The 22709-nt window shown below is 44.4% G+C and overlaps 1 protein-coding gene across 1 annotated transcript; it reads left to right on the top strand.

Moving 5' to 3' along the window:
- The first annotated feature begins 2063 nt into the window (after positions 1 to 2063).
- Positions 2064 to 5475, top strand: DUSP6 (dual specificity phosphatase 6). Its single transcript, XM_044277203.1, has 3 exons — positions 2064 to 2644; positions 3215 to 3646; positions 4222 to 5475. Exons 1-3 carry the CDS (start codon positions 2245 to 2247, stop codon positions 4527 to 4529), a joined length of 1140 nt encoding a protein of 379 aa, XP_044133138.1. The 5' UTR covers positions 2064 to 2244; the 3' UTR covers positions 4530 to 5475.
- The last annotated feature ends 17234 nt before the right edge of the window (positions 5476 to 22709 follow it).

Below are 22709 nucleotides of genomic sequence, written 5' to 3'. Positions count from 1 at the left end.
ATCTGAAGGGGTGTCCACTGGAGCCCTTTTAGGCTAGAAGTCAGCGGTGGTCTGAGTCACTAGAAGACCAAGGCTCTTTTATGCTAGTAGTCAGCGGTGGTCCGAGTGACTAGAAGACCAAGGCCCTTTTATGCTAGAAGTCAGCGGTGGTCCGAGTCACTAGAAGACCAAGGCCCTTTTATGCTAGAAGTCAGCGGTGGTCCGAGTCACTGGAAGACCAAAGCCCTTTTATGCTAGAAGTCAGCGGTGGTCCTAGTCACTAGAAGACCAAGGCCCTTTTATGCTAGAAGTCAGCGGTGGTCCGATTCACTGGAAGACCAAGGCCCTTGCATGCTAGAAGTCAGCGGTGGTCCGAGTCACTGGAAGACCAAGGCCCTTTTATGCTAGAAGTCAGCGGTGGTCCGAGTCACTGGAAGACCAAGGCCCTTTTATGCTAGAAGTCAGCGGTGGTCCGAGTCACTAGAAGACCAAGGCCCTTTTATGCTAGAAGTCAGCGGTGGTCCGAGTCACTGGAAGACCAAGGCCCTTTTATGCTAGAAGTCAGCGGTGGTCCGAGTCACTGGAAGACCAAGGCCCTTTTATGCTAGAAGTCAGCGGTGGTCCGATTCACTGGAAGACCAAGGCCCTTTTATGCTAGAAGTCAGCGGTGGTCCGAGTCACTGGAAGACCAAGGCCCTTTTATGCTAGAAGTCAGCGGTGGTCCGATTCACTGGAAGACCAAGGCCCTTTTATGCTAGAAGTCAGCGGTGGTCCGAGTCACTGGAAGACCAAGGCCCTTTTATGCTAGAAGTCAGCGGTGGTCCGAGTCACTGGAAGACCAAGGCCCTTTTATGCTAGAAGTCAGCGGTGGTCCGAGTCACTGGAAGACCAAGGCCCTTTTATGCTAGAAGTCAGCGGTGGTCCGAGTCACTGGAAGACCAAGGCCCTTTTATGCTAGAAGTCAGCGGTGGTCCGAGTCACTGGAAGACCAAGGCCCTTTTATGCTAGTAGTCAGCGGTGGTCCGAGTCACTGGAAGACCAAGCCCCTTTTATGCTAGAAGTCAGCGGTGGTCCGAGTCACTGGAAGACCAAGGCCCTTTTATGCTAGAAGTCAGCGGTGGTCCGAGTCACTGGAAGACCAAGGCCCTTTTATGCTAGAAGTCAGCGGTGGTCCGAGTCACTGGAAGACCAAGGCCCTTTTATGCTAGAAGTCAGCGGTGGTCCGAGTCACTGGAAGACCAAGGCCCTTTTATGCTAGAAGTCAGCGGTGGTCAGAGTCACTGGAAGACCAAGGCCCTTTTATGCTAGAAGTCAGCGGTGGTCCGAGTCACTGGAAGACCAAGGCCCTTTTATGCTAGAAGTCAGCGGTGGTCCGAGTCACTAGAAGACCAAGCCCCTTTTATGCTAGAAGTCAGCGGTGGTCCGAGTCACTGGAAGACCAAGGCCCTTTTATGCTAGAAGTCAGCGGTGGTCCGAGTCACTGGAAGACCAAGGCCCTTTTATGCTAGAAGTCAGCGGTGGTCCGAGTCACTGGAAGACCAAGGCCCTTTTATGCTAGAAGTCAGCGGTGGTCCGAGTCACTGGAAGACCAAGGCCCTTTATGCTAGAAGTCAGCGGTGGTCCGAGTCACTGGAAGACCAAGGCCCTTTATGCTAGAAGTCAGCGGTGGTCCGAGTCACTGGAAGACCAAGGCCCTTTTATGCTAGAAGTCAGCGGTGGTCCGAGTCACTGGAAGACCAAGGCCCTTTATGCTAGAAGTCAGCGGTGGTCCGAGTCACTACTAATAGAAGAGCCGGCAGAAGAATAGCTCGGAGATTCCTGCACACACTTCTCCACAAAGGGCTGAAGTTCCTCAGTAACGAGCTGTGCCCGCTCCCCTCCCCCGCTTCCTCCCTCTCCTGGGCCGCTGCTGCTTGTTTGCACTCGGCTGATCCACAGCGGAAATTCCTTTCCGTTTTTGTGAATGACAAACTCATTAACAATTCATCAACACAACCTGTTCCAGCCGGCCCGTCTCCAGGGCAACGAGCGCTCGGCGCGCTGTGATTGGTCGGCGCGCACAATGTATCCATTGAGACGCTGGCTGTTTGTATCCATTCAGTACTGGCTGGGCCGTGCGGAGCTGATTGAGCACACAGAGGACGAGACGCCAGCGCCGCCATTCACTCGGTCCCATTGACAAGGACGAGCGGATGCAGCTGTAGGCAGAGGCCGCTCAGCAGACCCCACGTTCCAGGCCGCGCTTCTCTCACCCGCTTCTCCTCAATGATAGACAAGCTCAGACCCGTGCACCTCACGTCAGACATGGCGGTCAGCAAGTCGGTGGCCTGGCTGAACGAGCAGCTGGAGCTGGCCAACGAGCGCCTCCTGCTCATGGACTGCCGACCGCAGGAGCTCTACGAGTCGTCCCACATCGAGGCGGCCATCAACGTGGCCATCCCGGGCATCATGCTGCGCCGGCTGAAGAAGGGCAACCTGCCCATCCGCTCGCTGTTTACCCGCGGCGAGGACCGGGACACCTTCGCCGGGAGATGCGGCTCGGACACCGTCATCCTGTACGACGAGAGCAGCAGCGAGTGGAATGAGAACACGGGCGGAGAGACGGTGCTGGGGCTGCTGATGAAGCGGCTGAAGGACGAGGGCTGCCGGGCGTTCTACCTGGAAGGTGAGTGCCCGCAGGATCGTGCCATGTGTCCGTGGTAGCTGCTGCCTTGGCATATAGCTCACCCATCAAAACTGTCAAATGCATTCCTAATCCCTTAAATTGCTCATGCCATAAACAGAAATGTGTGGCCTCATTACTTGTAGCCATTTTTGCTCAGTCTCCCCCCTTTACAAGAGACCTTCCTTATTTTATGTTGGTATGGATGGCAGATAATCTCCCTGGCAATTATCTGCAGCCTTGTCATACTTCTACCCGCATGGGGTGGATTTCCGTTCTAATTGCACCCCTTGCAGGGTTCAAAGTCTTAGGTGACCTTATCTAAAATGTTCTGCATGAAGTTAAGGTCTAACATAGCAGTGCTCCACATGTGAAGGACAGAGGCTCTTATCAACACCCCTAAGCTATGATATGGCATGAAAAAAAAGCCTGTTTTGGTCTACTACGGGTTAATGGGGTGGGCATTGCCAGTGTTGGCTCTTAAGGTGGATCTGATGAACATCTCAGGTACTTGAATTAGTATAATTGTGACCTTTTTTTGTAGACTAACGTCTTCTCTTCTGTCAATTTCAGGTGGTTTTAACAAGTTCCAGGCCGAATTCCCTGTGCATTGTGAAACAAATCTGGATAGTTCTTGTAGCAGCAGCTCTCCTCCAGTCTTAGGTTTGGGAGGCCTTCGCATCAGCTCAGATTCTTCATCCGATATCGAATCTGATATTGACCGGGACCCTAACAGTGCTACAGATTCTGATGGCAGCCCCCTTTCTAATACACAGCCTTCATTCCCAGTTGAAATCCTGCCCTACTTGTACCTCGGATGTGCCAAGGATTCCACCAACCTGGATGTTTTAGAAGAATTTGGCATTAAGTACATCTTGAATGTGACCCCAAATTTGCCTAATCTCTTTGAAAATGCTGGCGAGTTCAGGTACAAGCAGATTCCCATATCGGACCACTGGAGCCAAAACCTCTCGCAGTTTTTCCCTGAAGCAATCTCCTTTATTGGTGAGTATCGTTGTAGAATTCGATCAGTGGTATGGCCATGTGGCTTCTCCTTTAAATGCTCAGTAGAGCCGTGAACTTTTCCTAGCATAGTGCAATGGTAATATGAGCACGACAGGAAGAACATTTTGGCTGGAAGCCACATCGAACCTAATCTCTAAGTATTGTAGTTCGTTTCCTCTTACAAAGGAACCCATTTTAGAGCAATGTTGACATCCTGTTCCTCTTAATGGGCTGTCCCCTGTGACTTCCCTCTTTCTCTTGAAATGTCTGAATAATCCCATTGTTGGCTGCAATTTAAGGATTTTTTTTTTTTGTGGATAACTGACATAAATAGGGGAACGAAATGTCTTAAATCCATCTCCTGGTTTTAACAGGGAGGAGAATAATTTTATAGGCTTGTAGGTGTTTTAATTTTTCTACCACATTAGAACTTTTTGCATGTTTGGTCAGATACGTTGGTACATGAGGGTCTACAACAGCTTTAAAATCATTTCGATGAGATATTGTGCACTTGCAGTCTGTAAAGTGAGGGATCTGAAGTGCAGTTATCAAACTTCTCTCTTTTCTCCTTTCAGATGAAGCACGAGGAAAAAGCTGTGGTGTTCTGGTCCACTGCCTGGCTGGCATCAGTCGCTCAGTCACAGTAACGGTGGCCTACCTTATGCAAAAGCTGAACCTTTCCATGAATGACGCCTACGACATAGTCAAGATGAAGAAATCCAACATCTCTCCCAACTTTAACTTCATGGGCCAGCTACTGGATTTTGAAAGGACATTAGGTCTTAGTAGTCCTTGTGACAATAGAGTCCCTCCTCAACAATTATACTTCACAAGTCCAGCCAATCAAAATGTCTTTAAAGTAGATTCTCTGCAATCCACGTGAGATGTAATTTATTGGGTGTGCTGGTGAAAATCATTCCTTTAAAAGAAATGTTTCTCTTTAAACCTGTCAAAGGGTCTTTGACAGTTGTTGTTGCTTGTAGGAGGTCATACCTGTGAATTAAGATTCTTTAAAGTTGCAGGAGACATGGTTGGTTAACATATCCCGAGCATGAAGAAAGCCTTGGAAACTTAAATGAGAGCTCTGCCTTAGAAATGCTGTGGCTTAAGATCCAAAAAGTAGCGTTGGACTCGTATTAATCCATTAAAGATATGGATGAGCACTATATATATCTGTCTTCTGTGAAGACTGGTTCTCCTGAAACCTGGAAGAAGGAGCCAAAGAAATGCATTTAAACTTCTGTTGACTTTGAAGTACTTGGTTTTTGTTTTAATTCAGAGTTACATAAGTTCTGTACATAATCACTTTTCTATGTAGCACTGTCAATATTTTTTCCTATAAAATGAGGTGGACTGAACCTTTTTCCTGAGTGTAGCAGATGTGATTTAGGAGCAATCCACACTTTTTGCAATTTCTACTTATGGTTGCTGCATGTTGGCAGCAAGGAGGCTTGTGTAACTGTTATGCACAAGAGTTGTCAACTTACAATAGAAGTTCATGTTTTTTGTTCTTTGTTTCTTGCCTGAGCTTTGTGAACCACATGGTGGTTTTCATGTTTTTAATCTTTTAATTGCTCTGAAGTTTCTTAATGTGAATTACCTCTGTCCTTAGGGAGCCTCACCTCGAATGCTATATGGTATGGATGAGATCATTTCTGGGTTGTGTAAACTGGAAGTATGTATGTACCCGTGACTTGCAAAGCTTAGATTGCACACTTATTGCCAATAAGGGAGATTGTTGCACTCCCTCATGTCCACGGAGCAAAGTTTTAAATGAAATTTATTATAGAACTTTAAATTATTAATAAATCACTATTTTGTTTATTGAACAATTTGGACGTTTGCTTTATTTTTTTTCACCTCTTAAGACTTTACCTTGGTTCTGCTCTAGTATACAGTGTTGGACTACGTTTAGAGGGACATGCTGTAACCATGTTAACACGTGTCGCTCAGAACGCCTTCACTTTTACTGAACTTTTAGCATCTTTGGTCCATGGAATATGGTAAGTTAGGTTCAGTGGAACTGAAGGTGGATCCAGTTGTTCTATCTGGAATACAGACTGTTAATGCAGGTACAGTATGCCCATGTGAGTAAGGCCTTGTGGTAATCCCTTAAGTCAATCTTACAGATGCGGAAGTTATTACTATTGCCAAGTAAGCTTGCAGTAGAAGGCCAGAAACCAACATCCATGTCCCCCTTTCACTCATACGCACTCCTGGCTGATTCAATCTTTAAATGTTAGCTCCTGCTATTAGACATCATTATAAAATGTCTCGTCTCTTCTGTGAGCATTATTCCTCAACTTTTTTTTTTTATTTATTTTTTTTCTTCCTCCGTTCATTCTAGCATGATGAGAACACGTGGTCACAGAAAATAAAAAATAATCAAATACTGGCTTTACAGCAAAAAAAAAAAAAAAACCTGTACTATCCTTTGGCTCAAATACCTGCTTGCTCATGAGGCCAACATTTTTTAGTCTGTTCCGTCATGTGTTTGTATGTAGAGGGATGTTAAAGGGGTTTCCTGAGATTTTAACATTTCCCCAGTATTGGTCATCAATATCAGATTGGTGGGGGCCTGACACCTGGCAGAGAAGGCCAGGCTCCATGCTTGTGCAGCCTTTCCCTTTTATGGTTTACCTACCCACCATTGACATCACAGTGGTGAGCAGATGTAATTACAAGACGTCCCAATCGCTTCTATGGGACGGCTCCTTCCTATTAAATACTATAGAGTCGTCCCATTGGAGTAAATAGGACAGCTTCTTTGAAATACACCTGCTCACTTCTGCGATGTAGACAGTGGGTAAACAATGAAGGGAAGGCTGTGCTTGCATGGAGTGTGGCCTTCTCTTCATCCAGCTGATCGCAGGGGTTCCAGTCATCGGCCCCCCGCTGATCTTATATTAAACACCTTTAATTCAGAATTTTTGGAACAATCTAGAAATCCACAAATCATAAAGACATAAGCCTGTTATTGTGGGACAATACTTACTGTAAACGTGTCAAATCATTCCATTTGGGTTCGACCAATGGGAGTCCACAAAACCTGTGTGCTGCCATAGAAATAGGCTGAGGTACTGTATGGGACCATTGCAGTGTAGAAGTGGTGTGGGCCTGGCCCATCACCTCTCAAGCAGAGTGGCTGAACATTCTCATTTGGCTTTGGCCCACCTGTAAAATACAAAACGTGATTTTATTTTTTAGATATAGATCTATAATTCATGGTGACGAAACCTTAAATGGGTATCTATTTCATGAAATGGATGTCCGATCTACTGGATAGCTTAGATTAGTAATGGCCTGACTCTCGGCACCTCCACTGGATAGCTCATAAGTTTCAGCCTGACTCTTGGCACCTCCACTGTTTGAAGGGACTACAGCTCTAGTCCATGGGCTATGTTCTCAGTGTCTACCTGTACGCCATCTACATTGTAGAGGTGATAGTGCGATTACAACTGTTTATCCCACTCAAGTGAATGAGAGGAAGCTGTGATTGCCCTCAATCACCACTACAACGTAGAGGGCGAGCAGGTAAACACCGGAAAGAACACCACTCTTGGACTAGAGCTGCAGCTGATTATTGGTGGTTCCAAGAGTCATTAATCTGATATTGATGACCTTTCCTAAGGATAGGTTTTCGGTATCACAAAACCAGAATACCCTTTAAGGGTGTGCTCACAGTTTCTGTATATGCTGCTGATATTTCTGTTGCAGAATAGAGGGCAAAAAAACTGCAGCTTAGTATATTGCCTATGAGGTGGATGAGATTTTACTAAAGGTTCCATTTAGTATGTCCTGTATGGGATTACGGATTACATCATGCTGCAGTTTTCTTTTCATTTTGTTCACCTTATGGATTCTGTATGAATTTTATGTGGAGGCAGATGCTATTTTTCTAATGTAATCTTGGAGGGGGGATCTGCAGTACAAAATGGGTCTAACAGTTTATGGATGTGTTCAGGATCTACATGGCAGGAATGCTATGAGAGATATATATTATGTTCTCCCCCTTTCTTCAATGACCATCCTTAGATGTTTCCTAGTATGGCCCTTTAGGTTAGCTTCACATGTGGCAAAAAATCCGTACTGCAAGCCACATGTGCATGGTTCATGTGCATTTTATTGCAGATTATGATTTTCCATTGAATTCTGTGGGGTTCTCTAAATCCTCAACACATCATTTTCCACATCGGAACACAGATGCTAGGAATTTTGGCGTAGACTAAGCTCAGCTTCATAGGAATACATAGGGAGCTATTTATGATACAGATTTTTCCACAAATGTGCTCCACCACATATGAAGACACCCTTAAGATTTTTATATTTTGTGCTATGTAAGTGTACGGTTCTAAAAAGATGGCGGATACAGAACTGGTAATCTTTAGGCAAATTTGCATATCACAGAGGATTGCTATACTGCCACGACTGATGGCGAGTTCAGTAGTCCTACGATTTTTCTTTTCTGTTCCCTCTGTTTGCTATAAACAGTTAAATGACACGAGCCTCAGGAAAATACAATAACCTGCTGGGAAGGAGGAACTGTGAAAGTGCTGCGGAGAAATTTAACAGCCCTAATCTTGTTTTATACTTCTTCCTCTCTTGGCATCTATATCCTGTTATGTTCAAAGTACAGATTTGCTAGCAGCTCTGGCAATTTCCTGTCCAGCTGTACCGCAAGTTTTTATATATTTTTGTATTTAAATATGGCCTGCAGATAATTTTAGCTAGAGTTTCTTTCTTTTTTTTTTTTTTTGTGGATTATTAGTCTTGTTCCCTTGAAGAATTTGCATGCATGTTCATGCAGTTCTGCAAAACCCAACAGATGGCTCTTCTATCGCCATATCCTTTTCATTCACTCCGAGTTTTATTTTCTTCATTGGCCTGCTTCTGAAATGAACCGTGTTGGTGAGATGCAGTTACCACAATTGGAGTGTGAAGGTTCTGAATGAATTACTGCAACAACATTTCATCAGATATCATCCATTGTTGTCACGTGCTGATGGCTGGCAGAATATAGTATGTTCTCCAGCAGTCCACAATTGATGACCTATCCCTAGGATAAGACATCAGTAACCGATTGTCAGGGGGGCCGTTCCATCTACGGTGTAGTGGAAGATGCTGGTTACTGTAGCCAGCGTTCCCTCTAAGCCTCTACTGTTGCTGAGCGGAGCAGTTAGGGCGATACATCGTGAAAGGTGGTCAGTCTCCTACTAAAGGTGCATTCCTATGTAGCAACCACAGGGTAACCTGCAACACCGTGTGACCATAATTGAAAGGGGAATTCTCATCTCTAATGTTTCTGTGGATTTACAATAAAAGTGTGACAGATGCTGACCTATGGCAGAGTATGGAGAGGTGGCTGAACAGGTGTGGCTCCTTCCATTTACTTCTATGGGAGAAGGGAACACTAGTGCAGATCATGGGGTAGTGTTACCTGCAGTCCTATGTAAAACCACAGATCACACTAGTGCAGATCATGTGGTAGTGTTACCTGCAGTCCTATGTAAAACCACAGATAACACTAGTGTAGATCATGTGGTAGTGTTACCTACATCCTTAGTGTGCCTCCCTGTGCCTCTCCTATGGGACTCCATGCTGGTGGAGCTGCCTCCTTCTTCTTGCGCCGCACAGAACGTCCTGATGCAGCAGTGTCAAGGCATAGGAACACTGTGGGCATGGTGGTGGTGACACACACGGGGACAGACACACACGGGGACACACACACACAGGGACAGATACAGCTAGGCCTCACCACACTCCAGCCAGGCTCCTGTCTGTACAGGAACACTCTGCTCCTCCAGCTCTTCCCCCACTGGGCACATGGGCGGATGACATCAGGAAGGTCCTTTAGCTGACTAGGAAACACCATCTACCCCATTCTGGCTCCTGTGGCCGGCCTCCCCAGCAGTGCACTCTGTGAAAATTGTCTGCATTGCTGGGGTGAGCTGCCCTAGAAATCAGTAGGTTTGATGAAGTCTAGGACACAGCTCCAGGGGTGAGCGGGCCTACAGAGGCACTGGGGGCAGGGGAGGGGGAACTATGGAAGCTGCACAGCCGTGCAGCTTAAAGGGAACACTTAGTGTAGCTCTGCAACCATTGAAGATATAAGGTGTTGGATCCACACTGGTCTTAAATATGACCTTGTCAACATCTGGTTTGCCGGTGGCTATGTGTGCTGCGGCAGCTAATGACTGGTTGCAGAGGTGATGTCCCCCATGCATCACATGACATGTGAGGGAGACATCACCACTGCGGCAAGTCATTGGCTTCAGTGACACACATGACCGCCATCAAACCGGATGTTGACAAATGGGACCATAGCGCAGCAGCAGTGGATCGAAAGGAGCTAAAACCTGAAATTAGGCAGCAGGTAAGTATGCTTCTCTCCACATGCCTGGTGGCATGGTCTGGTCAAAAGTAGGGTTCCACTCTATCCACAGGATAGGGGGTACATATTAGATAAGTGTCTGTCCTACTTGTGGGTCCCCACCAATCATGAGAACAGGGACCTCTTACCCCAAGGAACCGCCCCCAAAATGAATGGAGCAGCCGGTTGGGCATGTACACAGCAATTCTATTTGTTTGTATGGGAGTTACAGAGATAACCAAGCGTTGCCCTCAGCTGTCTCCGGAAATCCCAAAGAAATTAATGAAGCAGCATGTGCCCTACTGGCCGCTCTGTCTATTTTGGGGGTACCACGTTGTACAGGGCCCCTATTTTCATGATTGATAGGTGGTCACAGTGTTATCTAATCTGTTCTAATAGTTATTCCTTATCCTGGGGATTGGGGATAACTTTACATAACTGGAATACCCCTTTAAGATCTAACTCCAAGCAAAACCGAAAAATTGCTTATGGAGGTCAACTTGGAGCACCCGTCCTTCCCCCAGTTTCCTCTGATAGGCCACAGTTGAAGCCTGAGCTGGTCTAAACAATGGAATTGTGTTTTTATGAACTACTTTGACCTGCTGCTCGTGGGTCACATTCGTACAGTTGCCCACATTTACTAATATGATTGAGTCTAGACCTTGTATAATATACCATACTTTCACTCAATGTGGCACATTTAGTTTTAGAAAAACCTTTGGTGCATCTTTATCCTGCCTAGTTTCTGCTGTTTACATTTAGTAAATCTGCTCCACTGTGTGCCCTATTAAAAGCTATATGGCAAGAAATAGTGGTATATAGACAGTAATGTCACCTAAACTGGAAGAGTGCTTATAGAAAAAAAAAGTGTTATCATAAATCAGAAGGGTTATCTGTATTTAAAGGGATTATCCCATGACTAATGAAAATCTAGAACCAACCCTGTACCTCACATGGATCCAGAGATTTTTCCATTCATTGCTCTAATTACTCTGCTACATTTATATCAAGCCGGCAGCTTGATGGGCGTGTCCTTTCTGCTACAGCTCTCTCCCTATAGCAGATCAGGAGGCAGCTGAAAAATGACACTGAGCATGTGCGGCCATCTCAGTGAGCTGGACAAAGATAAAGCAAACAGCAGGTGCAATGTATACAGATACATTTTATTGAATAACTCAGTGGCTATACAAAAATTACATGCAATTACAAAGGTATTCAGGTCCAGGTGCTAGTTTAAAAACTGTAGAATATATTTTGTGGGACTACCCCTTTAATGATCTCTTGTCAGCCCTGACCCCTCTAGATCTATTTGTCTTTTTAATGTGCAGACTGTAAGTGTGGACTAGTGGAAGTTAAGTAAATCATTGTATGGAAAAATAGATAGACCCTTTCACTTTTTTCACATTTTACGTTGCGGCAGAATGCTAAAATAAAATAAATATTCCCCATCCTTCTTCACTCAATATCCCATAATGAGAAAGTGAAAACAGAATGTTTGAAATCTTTGCTAATTCACTGAGAAGGAAAAGCTAAAATCTTGCATTGGCATTAGTGGCCAGACCCTTTACTCAGTACTTAGTTGAAGCATCTTTAGGCAGCATTTGCAGGCTACAGTATGATGTCACAGGGTTTGCACACTTGGATTTGGGGAATTTCTGCCATTTTTCTCTGCAGAAGATCTCAAGCTCTGCCAGGATGGAAGAGGACCATAGGTGAGCAACCATTATCAGGTATCTACATTCAAGGGCATTCACATAGGTGTTCCTAAGGTAGTCCTGCATTGTCCTGGATATATCTTTTTGGAAGGTAAACCTTCAGCCCAGTCTGAGGTCCAGTTCACCCTGGATCAGGTTTTCATTAGGCTTTCCATCAACCCTGACCAGTCAGCCTGTCCCAGTCGCTGGAAAACAACCCCACTGCATGATGCTGCCACCACCATGCTTCACTTTAGGGATGATACTGGGCAGGGCCTGGATTCCTTGAGATTCCTTGAACATGATGCTTAGAACTGATGAGAGGCTTCTTTCTGGCCACTCTGCCATAAAGCCCAGATTGGTGAAGTGCTACAGTGATGGTTGTGGTCACCTCTGTTACCAAGGCTCTTCTCCTTTAACTACTTAGGCTACTTTCACACTAGCGTTTTGGCTTTCCGTTTCTGAGATCCGTCATGGGCTCTCAAAAGCAGTCCACAATGCATCAGTTTTGCCCTAATGCAGGGGTGGCCAACCTTACGGACACAAAGAGCCAGAATAAAAAATGTATGACTACCAGGAGCCACAAGCTATACAACGCACGGTTGTGATTTTTTTTTTTCTGTTACGGCGTTCATATATTTGCGTTTATATTTTAATAGTAACATAGTACATAAGGCCGAAAAAAGACATTTGTCCATCCAGTTCGGCCTGTTATCCTGCAAGTTGATCCAGAGGAAGGCAAAAAAAAAAACTGTGAGGTAGAAGCCAATTTTCCTCACTTTAGGGGAATAAAAAATTCCTTCCCGACTCCAATCAGGCAATCAGAATAACTCCCTGGATCAACGACCCCTCTCTAGTAGCTATAGCCTGTAATATTATTACACTCCAGAAATACATCCAGGCCCCTCTTGAACTCTTTTAGTGAACTCACCATCACCACCTCCTCAGGCAGAGAGTTCCATAGTCTCACTGCACTTACCGTAAAGAATCCTCTTCTATGTTTGTGTACAAACCTTCTTTCCTCCAGACGCAGAGGATGCCCCCTCTAGTTTGCACTTTTTCGGGCATGGCGATATGTAATATGTTTATTTTTTATTGTTTGTAAATTTTATATGTAAAATTGGGGAAAGGAGCGATTTAAACTTTTAGTATCTTGGTGTTATTTTTTATTTTTTTTTCATTTACAATTAGCCCCCTTAGGGGCTAGAACCCTTGTCTTATTTACCCTAATAGAGCTCTATTATGGCGAATAGGACTTCACACTCTCCCTGCTGGCCTGTGCATAGTACACACAGCAGCAGGGAGCTTACCATGGCAGCCAGGGCTTTAGTAGTGTCCTGGCTGCCATGGTAACAGATCGGAGCCCCAGAATTACACTGCTGGGGCTCCAATCGGAACTGCCACCAATGAAAAGGGGGGAGGGGACCCTGTGTCCACTGCCACCAATGATACTAATACTTGGAGGGGGGGCACTGCGCCACCAATGGTTAGAATTTATAATACTGGTCCCCCAGGAGAAGGGGATCGGTTGTGGCCACTGCGCCACCAATGAGTGTAATTAACACATTAATTCAAGTATAGGAGGCAGCAGGTGCCGGCGGCGGTATCACATACCCGGCCTCAATAACAGGGCATGCGATCTGCCGAACCACAGAAATGAATACCTCAGGTGCTGCACCTGAGGGGTTAATTGCCACGTTTCAGTGGATCGCATGCCCTGTTATTGAGGCCGGGTATGTGATACCGCTGCGGCACCTGCTGCCTCCTATACTTGAATTAATGTGTTAATTACATTCATTGGTGGTGCAGGGGCCACAGCTGCTCCCCTGCTCCTCCCTGCTTTCTCCCCATTGGTGGCAGCGGCAGTCGCTTCACAGTGGAGAGGGAGGGAGGGACTCCCTCCTTCTTCACTGTGCTAGTGAAGAGAACATGGTACGCGCTGAGAGCGGCGCATGCAATGTTCTCTATTAGGCTGCGCAGCTGCTTCCCATCTCCACCGCAAGAGCCGCATGCAGCTCGAGAGCTGCGGGTTGGCCACCCCTGCCCTAATGCATTCTGAATAAAAAAGGATCCGCTCAGAATGCATCAGTTTGCCTCGGTTCAGTCACCTTTCCGCTCTGGAGGCGGACACCAAAATGCTGCCTGCAGCGTTTTTTCTGTCCGCGATGTGGTGCGGAGTGAGATGGCTCCATCCTGACACACAATGCAAGTCAATGGGAACGGATCTGTTTTCTCTGACACAATAGAAAACTGATCCGTCCCCATTGACTTTCAATGGTGTTCATGACGAATCCGTCATGGCTATAGAAGACATTATACAACCGGTTCCGTTCATGACGTATGCATGTGGTTGTATTATTGTAATGGGAGCGCTTTTGCAGCTCCATGACGGATCCGCAAAAAACGCTAATGTAAAAGTAGCCTTAGTTTGGTCGAGTGGAAAGCTCTGGAAAGAGTCCAGGCTGTTCCAAACTTCTTCCATTTAAGAATTATGGAGGCCACTGTGGTCTTGGGAACTTGCAGTGCAGCAGGAATGCTTTGTACACTTCTCCAGATCTATGCCTCCACAAGATCATGTCTCCGGGCTCTATAGGCAGTTCAACCCTCTTTCTTGGCTTGGTTTTTGCTCTGATTTACATTGTCAGCTATGAGACCTTATATAGGCAGGTTGTGTCTTTCCAAATCATGTCCAATCAGCTGAATTTACCACTGGAGAACTCAATTTTACGGTGTAGAAACATCTCATGATGATCACGAAAAACGGGAGGCACCAGAACTAAATTTCATGTGTCATAACTAGGAATGAGTGAACTTGTCTTTTTTTTTATTTATTTACGTTTTCACTCATCAGTCTGCACCCATCCCCCCTAATGAGAAAACGAAAACAGAATTTTAGAAAGGTTTGCAAATGTATTAAAAAAGTAAAACAAAACTTTTGCTTGGGCATAAGTATTCAGACCCTTTATTATGACTGGGGATGAGCGAACATGCGTTATACAAGTTTGTGGTTCGGGTTATATTACAATTCCGATATGGATTCCATTACCACGGGCCATAACAGAATTCTATGACGGCATGCACCACGGAAGCCTTTAAGAGGCATTCCGTCATAAAAAAAGTCTATGGGGCGCATAACGGGTCCATCTGGTTTCCATTATGCAGGAGCCCTCCGTGGTATCGGAATCCATATCAGAATTGTAATAAAAACCCGAACCCCAAACTTGAACTTGTAAAACACATGTTCGCTCATCCCCATACATAACAAAGGGTCTGAATACTTATGCCCATGCTAAATTTTAGTTTTACATTTGTAAACCTTTCTAAAATTCTGTTATCGCTTTCTCATTAAGGGGGATGGGTGCAGACTGATGAGTGAAAAAAAACTAAAAATGTAGCACACGGCCGCAGCATACCAAAATGTGAAAAAAGTGAAAGGGTCTTGAACACTTTCCAAATGTACTGTAGATAGATAAGGCATGCAGAATGTTAACATTTATGCCAGAAACCCTCCGGATCCCTGTCAGATCCCATCATTATAGTGAATTGGGATCTGGTAGTGCCCAGCTTGGCCTGGATATGTCCGATAGCAGATGTGAACCTAGCCTTAACCTTTTTATTTTAGTTTGTACTAAGCAGTTTGAGATTCCCTCTAAACCACTGACCCCTTTCAGTCCTTGGCTGTACATACCGTATGTTACCTGTATGTTCTACTTGGTCTATTTTTAAGCCTTCAGCTGGATTCTCCGGAATCCTCAGTCTGGATATGAGGAGATGATACTGTGCTGTTTCCAAGCAACTACGGAAGTCTGGTACTTCCTAACATTCACATCTGATCGGTGACCTGTTTAATAGAAAAGTGCAGTCAGCACTGAGTGAAAAAGGATAAACTGATGTACCAACAATGGCCAATAGGACAGATAACACAAAATCTTGAGGCATCCATATATCGTGTGTGATTTATAATACTGGTATCTTAAGGCTGTATCACACCAGCCGATTGTCGGGCAGATCATCACCGACATGCGTTTGTATGAACACTCATTAGAGATAATCTGGCAGTGTAATACTGCCGCCAGTTACCCGGGCAATTGCAATCTTTCAGCGGGTTTAAAACTCCTGTCTTATCCCGACAAATAATGATTCAGTAGGGGGACAAGCGATGGCATTAGCAATCGCTCCTCCCCATACTGAGGAGGAGGTCACTGCAAGTAATAGCAGCAGTCTCCTCCACTGATGAGCAGCAGATTGTCGGGAAGGAAGCGTTCTGCTAAATCTGGTAATGTAATACAGCCCTTATGCCAGAAGAGCCTTGGTGTGAAGGCCACATCTGCGCTTCCTATTGTTGTGAAGAGCTATAGCTACCCATACACATTCAATAGCTGCCGGCCAAACGGCTTCCCCATACATGTTTGGCTATTCATTTCACCCAATCCTCGTCTACCCTAATATCATCTGTCTGGGGAGAGTTGGGAGCTCCCCACACACATTAATGCGTTGGCTGAACTTGCCTTTCTCGGCAGGTTTGGCTGACAAAAGACTACTGTGTATAGCCAGCTTTAGTCTGAAGCTGCCCAATAGTTATTTTACTAACCTATATAGCGCTAACTTACAATACTACTGGCTGAATGCTCTGCTGAACGTGCATATGTGTGCATACTTGGCCGAGCATGCAGATCCTTATAATGGGAAAAGGGAAATAGTACTCTGCCAGACACCTGGCAAATTTTAACATCCCAGATGCTATCCATAGATGGTCGGGACACCCCTATACACGTTGGAAAGTTGGCCAGTCCCTAAATACACAGCAGAGGGATACAGGTCCCCCACATATGATGAAGTTGAAAGATAAAACAATAAGTAACATAAAATCTAATAACCATAAATGGATGGCTAGAATTATAACCAGTCTTAAAACGCCAGAATCCTATCAGCACGTAGGACTCCGAATTCAAGTTGTCTGGGCTGCAAAATCTGCATAGCTCCAAACTAAAGTCTGAGACACGTGGGACACCGAACACGCACTTACCATACCTTGCAGTGTACAGTCCTCCCGCTAATGCAGAGGCTACTGGTGGACGGCTGACTGAGAGACGGCATCTGAAGAGATAAGTACATACTCTCCGCTGTTTGTTCCGTTGTTTGTTGTGTATGATATTCGAAATAAGCCTCAAACATGAGACACCACGAACGAGCTAGTAAGCTGGATTAGGCAGTGGCTGAGGGACAGGCAACAGAGGGTTGTAGTCAATGGAGTATATTCAGACCAAGGTCTTGTTACCAGTGGGGTACCTCAGGGATCTGTTCTGGGACCCATATTGTTTAATATCTTTATCAGCGAAATTGCAGAAGGCCTCGATGGTAAGGTGTGTCTTTTATCTGATGACACAAAGATTTGTAACAGGGTTGATGTTCCTGGAGGGATACACCAAATGAAAAAGGACTTATGAAAACTAGAGGAATGGTCAAAAATCTGGCAACTAAAATGTAATGTTGATAAGTGAAAGATAATGCACCTGGGACGTAAAAACCCAAGAGCAGAATATAAAATCAGTGATACAGTCCTAACCTCAGTATCTGAGAAAAGGGATTTAGGGGTCATTATTTCAGAAGACTTAAAGGTAGGCAGACAATGTCATAGAGCAGCAGGAAATGCTAGCAGAATGCTTGGGTGTATAGGGAGAGGCATTACCAGTAGAAAGAGGGAGGCGCTGATGCCGCTCTACAGATCACTAGTGAGACCTCATTTGGAGTATTGTGCTCAGTACTGGAGACCATATCTCCAGAAGGATATTGATACTTTGGAGAGAGTTCAGAGAAGAGCTACTAAACTAGTACATGGGTTGCAGGATAAAACTTACCAGGAAAGATTAAAGGACCTTAACATGTATAGCTTGGAAGAAAGACGAGACAGAGGGGATATGATAGAAACTTTTAAATACATAAAGGGAATCAACAAGGTAAAAGAGGAGAGAATATTTAAAAGAAGAAAAACTGCTACAAGAGGACATAGTTTAAAATTAGAGGGGCAAAGGTTTAAAATTAGGAAAAAATATCAGGAAGTATTACTTTACTGAGAGAGTAGTGGATGCATGGAATAGCCTTCCTGCAGAAGTGGTAGCTGCAAATACAGTGGAGGAGTTTAAGCATGCATGGGATAGGCATAAGGCCATCCTTCATATGAGATAGGGCCAGGGGCTATTCATAGTATTCAGTATATTGGCCAGAAAGAAAATTTCTGTGTGATATCAGGAAGAGGTGAAGCAGCAGTCCCAGAAATTGGAGTAAGTCCCTTCTCCAGAAAATCAGCCAAAGTACATATGTATGGGTCCGGGCTAGGTTTCCACAGGCAGGCGTTTCACTCACAGGAAGATTCTATGGAGATTCGACGATGTTACAGCCACATCTCCAATAACAATCCCGATACCGACCAGCAAAGTTTTCGAAAAGGCGAAACCCGGGTCGGGCATCTACACACGCTTTTTACCTATCGATGTTTGTAAGTACAATAAACCTTACTGAATATTAAACACCCTGGGTATTGCACTATGTTCTGTTTCTCCTGAAGGAGAGGAGGAAAGAAACTTTGCTGGTCGGTATCGGGATTGTTATTGGAGATGTGCCTGTAACATCGTGGAATCTCCATAGAATCTTCCTGTGAGTGAAACGCCTGCCTGTGGAAACCTAGCGCGAACCCATACATATGTACTTTGGTATATTGGGCAGACTAGATGGGCCAAATGGTTCTTATCTACCGACACATTCTATGTTATTATATAACCTATGAAATAGTGAATATCGAAGTGCCCTACACATGGGACTGCCTGCACATACGCTGGAGTTTTTTAGGTGACCACCCTATATGGTATATAAACTGCTGGTGATTTAGGACTGGTTATAATACTAGCCACCCATTTATGGTTATTAGATTAATGGTTTTTAGTTACTTATTGTTGTCTGGGCTGCACAATCCGCATAGCTCCAAACGGAAGTCTGAGACATGTTGGATGCCGAACACAAACAGGTCAACAATTAAAACAAGAGGAATGAGGGAATGAAGTTATAATTTAGAGCACAAGTACACTGATGAAAAAAATTTAAAGTAAAAGACATAGTAGTAAATAAAGAAACAATATTATCCATTGATTAGGATGAGTCTTTACGTTGATCCATCTATACCATTTTATGTGGCCATTTTATATCTGACAACCATCATTGAGCTTTCCCTGTAGACAATAGGTTTTTACAAGGGGACAATTAACAGAGACTTTCCTAATTACAGCCGTTAAAAAAAAAAACAGGAAAAAAACAACAAGAAAAGAACTCTCCGGCTCCAGAAGTGAAATATATAGGCAGACAGACTGCAGCTGGGGGAGGACATGTCTGCCAAGGTTTGGCTCCACAACCCTATAAAACATAAGGGATGACTGAACACAAACACCACTTATTGAAAGAGGTCACTGCTCTGGGAAGTGACAGCCGGCCATCATCCCTAAGTTAAGCGACAGATGTGGTGAGAGGGACAGGAGGCCCAGCCTGTCATGATAATTTCCAACTTGGTCAGTAATAAGCTACTTTGCTACTATATGCCATAGGCGTTGGCTTGGTTTCAAGGCATACTGTAAGAATATATGCATGGCAAAGTCTTGCTTAATTGTGCTAAAGAAGGTGATTTCATGAGGAGTCTCTAAGGCTACTTTCACACTAGCGTTGTTTTAATCCGGCGTTCAATTCCGACACTGGAACTGCCCGCCGGATCCGGAAAAACGTGTGAAAACGGATTACATTTGAATCCTGATCAGGCTTTCGATCACAATGGAAAAATGCATTGGAAAAAACGGATCCGCCATTTATGGACTTTAACTTTTTTTTCACATTTTTCGGGTTTAACATGCAAAAGCCGGATCCGTTTTGACTGAACACACGGGGCCGGATCCGGCGTTAATGCAAGTCAATGGGAAAAAAGCCTGATCAGGCGTTCAGTCAAAGTGTTCAGGCTTTTTGGCCGGAGGTAAAAATACTGCATGCTACGTTTTTCTGAAAAGCCTGATCAGTCAAAAAGACTGAACAGAAGACATCCTGATGCATCCTGAAGGACTGACTCTCCATTCAGAATGCATTAGGATAAAACTGATCAGTTCTTTTCCGGATTTGAGCCCCTAGGACGGAACTCAGCGCCGGAAAAGAAAAACGCTAGTGTGAAAGTACCCTTAGTGAGAAAACTTTCCCATCCGTTCCCTTTCCTCTTTGTAAATGGCCCCCTGCTATGTTCCCTAGTTCAATGTGATAGCTGGGCTCACATAATTGGTGGGCAGGAAGATTAAACCTATCATTAAGTGGCTGTTAAGGGAGGTCAGGAGTTCATTTGACAAAGTGTTAAGTGGCCGGTCACCTCCTCACCTCTGGGAACTGTGTGTCACAAGCGGGTCACAGGGTTAGCACAGGAATGTAACATTTAGATGCATTATTAGGACTGGCCCCAAATACCTTTGAAGTGCAGTTCTTTATATAACCCAGGGGGTTATCCATCGTCAATATGCCCTATGTATGACTTTCAATGCATGCTCTATATTTCTAATGCTGATTACGATAGAATTCTCTGAATTTACCTACATAAAAGCATGAACAGTACTAATTACTAAGCCCACACTTGTAAGTCAGAAACTTTATGAAAGTTTTAAGTTGCATTTACAGGGAACCTGTCACATTGAACATGGCGTTTGACCGACGTTTGTTCACATCTGCATCAGAGGCTCCATTCTGGTCCTTCTTTGTAGATTATATGAAAAAGAGCCGTCAAAAATGTGCAAGGAAAAGTGAGCTGTGGAGTGGAAACAAACTGGACCCCATTATAGTCAATTCGGTAAGCAACCGACAACATAAAAAATACACACACTTTCTTATTAGATAAGCTGGTGATGGTGAGGTAAAAAATCAAGGCATACCTCCCAACCATCCCGGATCCAGCGGGACAGTCCCGGATTTCGTGGCTGTCCTGTGGTCCCAGAACAGCTGAAGTATGTCTCGCTCTCAATCGTCCATAGGACGCAGAGACAGTTGTCTGTAATAGAAAAGCAGGGAGCCATCCACTCAATGCTTCAACACCCAGGCACATCTGGTATAACTACTGTGAAGGGAACACATCTGGGCATAAGTACTGTGAAGGGGGCACATACCTGGGCATAACTACTGTGCAGGTGCACATGTGGGCATAACTATTGTGAAGGGGGCCCATGTGGGCATAACTACCGAGAAGGGAGCTCATCTGGGCATAACTACTGTGAAGGGGCACATGTGAACATTACTGTAAAAAGGAGCACATCTGGGCATAATTACTGTGAAGGGGGTACATATTCAGGCATAACTACCTAGAAGGGGGCACATCTTGGCATGACTAGTGTGAAGGGGTACATGTGGACAAAACTATTATGAAGGGGGCACAATGTGGGCATAACTACTGTGAAAGGGGCACTTATGGGCATAACTGCTGTGAATGGAGCATATCTGGGTATAACTACTGTGAAGGGGGCACATATCCAGGTTTAACTACTGTGAAAGGGGCACAATGTGGGCATTGCTACTGTGAGAGGTAGAATGTGGGCATAACTACTGTGTGGTGGCATAAAGGAGGAATAATTACTACATTTAGGCCTTTATGGAACTGGGTGGGTTTGGGTGTGTATGTTTTGGGAAGAGTTATTGGTGTGGCCTAGTACGAAAAAATGTACCACTCATATTGTCACTCTTTGTGCTTTTCAAAGTTGGGGAGTTCTTTTTCTTTAGCGTAGGTTCACATCTGCGACAGACAAACCCAGTAGTCTGTTCTGACAGAGAAGAAGACTACCGGAGTTACAGAGGGATAGATTAGAAAGATAGATAGATAGATACAAAAGAAAACATTCCACAGCACATCCTAAGCGTAAATCAAAAAGAATGTATTTCAATCACCAAACAGCAACGTTACGGTCCTCACTGTGACATTGTACATAGGTGCTCAGGGCATATAAATAGGGTTCACAATGTAACAAATCAATTAACATGATTAAGTGTAATAAACATATATAAACATGATTAATATAAAAAACTTGATATTATAGTGTACTTAATTATATATCATAAATCATCCATATAGTCATAATGTAAAAGTGAAATTCATATAAATGTCTCTGTAATTCATATATCATAATTATCAATTGTCCGCATAACGGAAAAGGATAGGACTGTTCTATCAGGGCCAGCTGTTCCACAAAAAAAGGAATGCACACGGATGTCATCCGTATTTTTTGCGTATCCGTTTTTTGCGAACCGCAAAATACTAAAAAAGCCATACGAAAGCCATACGGTCTTGTGCAAGAGGCCTTACGTAATTAAAAACATAAATGTGTGGACACAGCCAGCTTGGATCTCGGTACAGCAGGTGATTTTCGGCGTGGTGCTTAGTACACTGAACATGCGCAACAAACACTGTTCCTTCCGCTATCTCCATGGAGCGCATCGGTGAACCACACATGTGATCTCAAAATCAGATCCCATGAACGTCCTCACTTCCGCCACCCACATGGAAGGTATCTATGGAACGCACATGTGATTTGCAAAGACAAGTCACATGGTCAGTAGTATCGTAACATATTATTAAGTCACTATTTATTTAGATCGCAGAGTGTAAATATATGGTGTGCTTGACATAGGCCAATATATAGGAAAAAGGTGTATATTGTCAGATTATCAGACAACAAGAGAGAACTACTAAATATTGTAATATGTTATCGACCATATCCCTGTGTCCTGTAAAGGGGGAAACAGGGCCATGGTTTTAAAAAAAAACTTTAAATTGAATGGATTATGAAACTCAATACACTTAAACCACACTGCGACATTGATGTCGCACGACAATTTTCATAATGATAGTCTATGCCTATGGCATTGAACTGCAACATCCTGCGACTGTGATGCGACAGTCACAGAAAAAATCCATCTTGGATGTATTTTTTGCACCTGTCGT

Source organism: Bufo gargarizans, chromosome 2, assembly GCF_014858855.1.
Source record: "Bufo gargarizans isolate SCDJY-AF-19 chromosome 2, ASM1485885v1, whole genome shotgun sequence".
Taxonomy (NCBI): Eukaryota; Metazoa; Chordata; class Amphibia; order Anura; family Bufonidae; genus Bufo; species Bufo gargarizans.
Note: the sequence above shows the minus strand (reverse complement) of the source record. Positions and strands in the feature narration are given on the sequence as shown.